The sequence below is a fragment of the Austrofundulus limnaeus genome, unplaced genomic scaffold (assembly GCF_001266775.1).
Source record: "Austrofundulus limnaeus strain Quisiro unplaced genomic scaffold, Austrofundulus_limnaeus-1.0 Scaffold236, whole genome shotgun sequence".
NCBI classification, from domain to species: Eukaryota; Metazoa; Chordata; class Actinopteri; order Cyprinodontiformes; family Rivulidae; genus Austrofundulus; species Austrofundulus limnaeus.
Genome location: NW_013952638.1, coordinates 821005 through 826856, shown reverse-complemented (window position 1 = coordinate 826856; position 5852 = coordinate 821005). Strand labels below are relative to the sequence as shown.

Sequence of the window (5852 nt, the reverse complement as noted above, 5' to 3'; positions counted from 1 at the left end):
GTGACTCAGACAGTCTTACCGGGGAAAGTTTCTGAATGAGGTCATGGGCCACGTGCACCAAATTCTTATCTTCTCTCATGTGCTTCTGGAAACGTCGATTTTCCTCCTCCTCCAGCAGGTCGAAGTCGTTGGCAGCATCGAGCAAGGCCTGGATGAGGCCCTTCCAGGAGCGGAGAGCAGGAACCTGCGGGGCCACCGCAGAGCTCACTCCCGTCCCGATCACCAGCACGAGCTCAGGGGCTCGCTTCGTCTTCAGGCTGGGCAGCAGTTTCCTTGGGGGCGGGCAGAGATTGAGCAATCGCGTTTCCACCAACGGTTAAACATGCACGCAGCAGCTGCRCCCGAGCTTACCTGGGCTTTTTGGCATTTGAATCTGCATCCTGAGAATCAGCTGCAGGTCGCTTCTCAGTTTTCACGGTTGCCACCGAGGCCATTCAGCTCCTGCAACAAACAACCACAAGCAACCTCAGAAGAACCTGGGTGGTCAACGCAGCTAAATATACATATTAAACCCCCACATGCACCTGCTGGTTGAGTCATTTAGGAAGTTTTACTAGATAACTTTATTAGGTAGATTTTATGGCTGATGTGTCACTTCCTCTGTCTTGTTGTCCACACCCAACAAACAGAAGAYGTTTTGTTTCTTTTGCAACAAAATTAAACTGCTGACACATGGTGACAGGTGCTTCAAAGGAGACCACAAGCACCATCACTCTGAACAGATGAACCTGAGTGACTAGACAGTTAATATATAGAGATAAACCTATTTTACCTGAGCATATTTTATCATTACCAGTAGGAAAACGATGCACCAGCTGTTACAACCAGTAAGCCACAACTTTGTTTTATTTTAAGCAAGAATGCTCRTCTGTATGCTATTTTTCAGAGTTGAAGTTCTTTAAAAAGTTGTTAAATATACATTTATTTAAGTTAAGCAATTATTGTTACTAAGGCAAACAAAAAACACATATTTGGCAAAAAAAATATGTGCCTTGATTTCTAAAGGTGGGCACTGGTTTCAAAGATAACTCTTTAAACAACGTGTACAGTAAAATACTATTTGCATTTTTAGGACCCTTGGCACATGTAAGGATCAGTAGCCAGTGATGGATTAGGGGCTAGGTTTTGGTTTAGGTCAAGAGTTTAGGCTCCAGAAAATGATAAAAGTCAAGACATTGCATACAAATAGTGTGTGTTMAACTTCCATGGAGAGACCAGCAACTGGTGACAATACAAAGATGTTCACAGACACAACTTAACCTACACAATACTGAGTTTACTTACCTTTAATATCCAGTGTTTACTGTAGTGGTAGTGTTTATCCTTTAATTCGAAGTCAGCGAAAAATAAAGTAGGACGTTACTTCACTTTAGTAGTCACCTGGGATAAACTTTGAGCCTTATAGTCTTTTTTTTTTAAATAAAGTTATTTTAGTAAATTCGACCCAGTGAGTTACTAACTCCGTYTACATAAGAAACTGGTTGAAAGGGGTTCCAAGAACGGTTGTCGAACGCAAAAAAAGTCACTTACTTTTAATGCACATGCTGTAAAAGAGTCCACAGCAGTTCACACATGTTAATAAAAGTATTTAGTGTTGAAACTCATTCCTAACAACCCTCCTGCACCTGAGACCGTGACTGAAACCTGCTGCTCTTAAATCCACTCAGTCTGATTAGAGACGCACACAAAGTCGCCGCCTGCTGCGGGATGATGCATTCAAGTGCTATAAAAACGGCTCGGAAATTTATATTACTAGTATTGACGGTTGTTATAACGTCGCCAAAATAAACCCATATTGGCATTGTTTCTCAATTAAATAAAGGACACACATAAAACTCACTCACTTTTAACGTAAGTGGGTTGTTTCAATGCTAGGATTTTGTTTTCAAGACAATATTTTGATGAACAGTGATTGCTGTAAATTAAAAGAAAAAAAAACACAACATGATTTTATAGACCTTACCTCCGCACAATACGCTACATTTAGGATTTTCACTGCATCACATACTTAGTTTAAAATTATGGTTTTAAGATAACAAAAGTAAGAAGGGGACATTTACAAACTGCCTCTGAATGCAGCAGAAGCCCCTTGTAAGGTATAAAACATAACTGCACGTTTTAAGGCAAATAAATAATTACTTGTTTTAGTTTGTACTCTAGGATATTTGGTTCCCTTCAGAAGCAAATAGGCCAACATAAAGCAAAAACAAAACWATCTCTGTTTTCATGGCAGCATGAGTCGTGGAACAACAAAAGTAACCCGATTTCAAGTCTGACTTTTATTGTATCAGGTGATTAGTTTTCATGTAAAAGGAATAATTTTGATTTTGAGTGAAAAGTAATTTTGATGTCGTTTGCACTTGTTTTTTTTATGACTTTCTAAAGAGGACACGTCAGCAGATTTTAATCTGCAGTAAAAACCGCAAGACTGCCATCTTCTGTTGGAGGCAGGGATGGAAACTGATGTACAAGTTAAACTCTAAACAAAATAAATGAGTAATAACTGAGTCAGCAACAATGACTCATCACTATTGTTTTCTTGCTTATAGTTTCTGGTGTTTACTTTGCAAACAAAATAATTCTGCACTTTGTGTTATTTTACTCATTCAATATTTCATCTCAGCCAGGATTAATGAGCTATGATTTTTATTTGTAACTTCACCACTTTTTATTTTACAAATAAATCCCCCAAAAGATTACATGGGCATTGCTTCARTTTTTTCAAAAACATTATTCTCTAAAAACTACTTCAGTATCTTTGCTGTAATTGTCTTCATATGCCTTTTTTAGCAACTGTTTTTTTTTTTATGTATTTTAGCAATGGAGTTGGTAATTTTAGCTTTCAGCTATGATTCAGTTTATTTTAGCCAGTGTTTACTCATTTTTGATTTTAACTACCATTTGTAGTTTTGGATCTTAAACAGCTATAGCAGATTTTACCTTTTAGCTTAAGCCGTTTAGCTTTGAGCTACCATTTTGATATTATAGCTCAAAGCTATCTTATTTTAGCTTTTAAGCAAACATTTCTTAATTTTGCTTTTAGCAACAGTTTTAATTATCTTAACTCCTGTTAATTGAATACATTTTACATAAATGCAACTAACAATATMAAGTTATTTTAACTATAAAACTAAGAAATATGAGCAGTTTTTAAACAGCTGAAATCTGCACAAAAACTTTTTTCAAWGCATCAGACAAAATCCTTCTCACTTTGTGCCTGAAGTATTTATGACGACACTGCAGAACAGTTTACAGCCACATTCAAGACAATTTCKTACGTTACAGCAAAGGAAATCAGTTGTTTTAATTTCTCACCAAATTAAAAAATATTTTCCAATCCACACACTGATGCATTTAAAGATGCAAACATTAAAAGGCGAACAGCAGCATTCAAAGAAACCGTTCCAGTCGAACAATTGACCTCAAATCATCTGCTGACAGAACGTTACATCTCAAAGATTTCCTGAGTCAGCAGAAAAGGTCCTGTGTTCCTGCTGGAAGAGTAGACAAGGCATGTTTTGGTCACAAAAGACTTTAAATCAATGCCGTTGTTCACAAGTGATTCCAGTTTGTGGTTTAGATACAAAACTTGTGAGAGGTTGTTTAAAGGTCAAATCTTAAGAAGGAAAAACCCCCCAACAGTGCAGAATAATCATGATAATCACACTTTCCCTTTTTAAATGCAGATTTATTTTCTGGCGGTCTGAAGAGGTGTAACGATATCAAAACTAATGTATCAAAATGTTTCTTTTAGTGGTCTGTTGAAGGAAATAACTTATTGCAACTAATGTTTATTGAAGATTAGCAAATCATTAACTTATTTGTCTTCAACTTATATTATGGCTTTAAGATCTCAAAACTCTGTGTTTGGATTAAAACCCATTTTCTTATTATCCGTAATCCCTCAAAGGACTTGTACAGAAAACTGATCAAAGACAAATTTAAAGGAAATAAATGTGCGACTACTTTAAAAGACACAGAAGCTCTATACAGAGATGGAACCCTCTCTGAAGTTGGTCTTCCCGATCAGAACATTGAGGAGTGTAGATTTGCCCTCTTTGGTCTCCTTCTGAACCTTTCTGATGATGTCACTTAGCTGGTCCCCGTCGTCTCGTCCTACAAGGTAGCCCTTTCCACCGTAACCATCTGCCACTACGTGATAATCTGCAAAAATCAGAAATAAATACAATCAAGATACATTTACGAGGTCTAATACTTCTCTCTGTGATTGGAAATATAATCTATAAGCAACGACAACAGTTTGTGGCTGAAAGCGTACCTGTGAATAAAAGGCCACATGCCACGTTGCTGCCGAGGATAGGAACCTGCTCTCGAGATATCTGACTCCAACACGCGTCGTTTCCCACCACAGCTATGACTGGTGTCTGAGTGATTTAAAAAAATTAAATAAAAATAAAACAACTTGCAGAATATCAGGAGTTGTTAGTGTGTTCTGTCTCCAAATACAAATTCAGACTGATCACATTATTATTATCATCATCATCATCATCATTATTAATAATAATAATAATAATAATAATAATAATAATAATAATAATAATATTATTATTATTATCATCGTCTCATTCATGCATGTTTGAGAAATCCTTGAATCGCCTGTGGTAGCCATGTGGAGCTGCCTAAACATTTGCTGGTACAAAGCTCCGCCTACTTACGCAAAGCTCCTCCTTTTAGCTCAGTTCCCACACAATTTGTTTATGATCTAACGTTTTCATAACAACTGAAGGTAATAGAGTTACTTGATTGCAGTGTTGTATAAAAGTACCACAAAGTGATATTTGAGTAAAAGTACAAAAATTACTTTGGTAAAATTTAAAGTCTCCACTAGGAAYATTACTTGAGTAAAAGTCTTCAAGTATATGATATTTTTTGTGCTTCAGTATTAAAAGTAAAAGTATTGATTTAAAATGAGCTGTTAGATTTTCTGTAAGGACATTTATTAGGAGGTGATCTGCCCCAAAATATGCAAAAATGTTGTGTTAAAATAACTACTTCTTCTACTTCTTTCCTTTTTTAGAAATGTAAGGAGTAGAAGTAAAAAGTAGGCTGAAAAATAATTACTCAAGTAAAGTACAAATAGTGCTGATTCTATACAGCACTTTGGTCTACTATGGTGCAAAAAGTGCTTTACAAATAAAGTTGGATTGGATTGGATACAAATACCCATTGGTGGGCACCGGTCCGCTAAAGCGCAAATCTGCTAATTGTGGACATAATGTGTCATTTGCGTTTTAGCGGTCTTACTAATTCTTATAATTCATAAGTGGATTTGCACTTTCTAAAATTAAAATGCAGTACCGCTAATAACTAACCATCTACCAGTTATCACTATCTTGAATATCGGAAAGTATGGTTTATCATCATTTAAAACAGGGGCCACACGTTATCTGACATTACAGTAAAGAAATTCCCTTAAAGAGTTTATTATTTTCTTGAACAGCAGAGAGGGCTTGCTGTTWGTGACCTACACCATGACAAAATGATAAAATAACACAAAGCYTTATCCTGAGACTAACTGTTCTGCGTATAAAATTTTGGTTTTAAATAAAACGAATAAACAATTTAAACTAAACTAAAAATTAAGAGACACCTCCCACAATGCTTGGTGTGGTGGTGGGACGCATTGCAGGAACCTCCCCCGCCCTTCTCCAGCGGCGCGCCTGCTGTCTGTGGTTCAGGTTCTGATCTGAGATTCAGCTGAAGTGTGTCTCCAGGTTCCAACCACACATGAAACGCTCAATCCTGCATTTTATTGATGGTTCCGGCCCGGGTAGAAGCAGCACATTTGACGTCAGGCGGTTGGGAAAAAAAAGTTGCTTCTTCCAGCTGAT

At 36.9% G+C, this 5852-nt stretch overlaps 2 protein-coding genes across 3 annotated transcripts in view; both read right to left on the bottom strand.

Moving 5' to 3' along the window:
• Positions 1–3119, bottom strand: part of fam118b (family with sequence similarity 118 member B) — a 17790-nt gene extending 14671 nt beyond the window's left edge. The window contains exons 1-4 of one of the 2 annotated variants that reach the window (XM_014019957.1): positions 1531–3119; positions 1285–1323; positions 352–441; positions 20–272 (exon numbers count right to left, since the gene is read on the bottom strand). In XM_014019957.1, the coding sequence (XP_013875411.1) occupies positions 20–272; positions 352–434 (336 nt within the window). In that variant the 5' untranslated portion in view covers positions 435–441; positions 1285–1323; positions 1531–3119. The remainder of the gene's footprint in view (positions 1–19; positions 273–351; positions 442–1284; positions 1324–1530) is intronic. The other variant, XM_014019958.1, reaches the window with a different exon arrangement.
• A 91-nt stretch (positions 3120–3210) lies between these two features.
• The window catches only part of ilvbl (ilvB (bacterial acetolactate synthase)-like), a 13300-nt gene continuing 10658 nt past the window's right edge, over positions 3211–5852 (bottom strand). Inside the window, exons 13-14 of the mRNA XM_014019956.1 lie at positions 4280–4385; positions 3211–4164 (exon numbers count right to left, since the gene is read on the bottom strand). Of these exons, the coding sequence (XP_013875410.1) occupies positions 3986–4164; positions 4280–4385 (285 nt within the window). The 3' untranslated portion in view covers positions 3211–3985. The remainder of the gene's footprint in view (positions 4165–4279; positions 4386–5852) is intronic.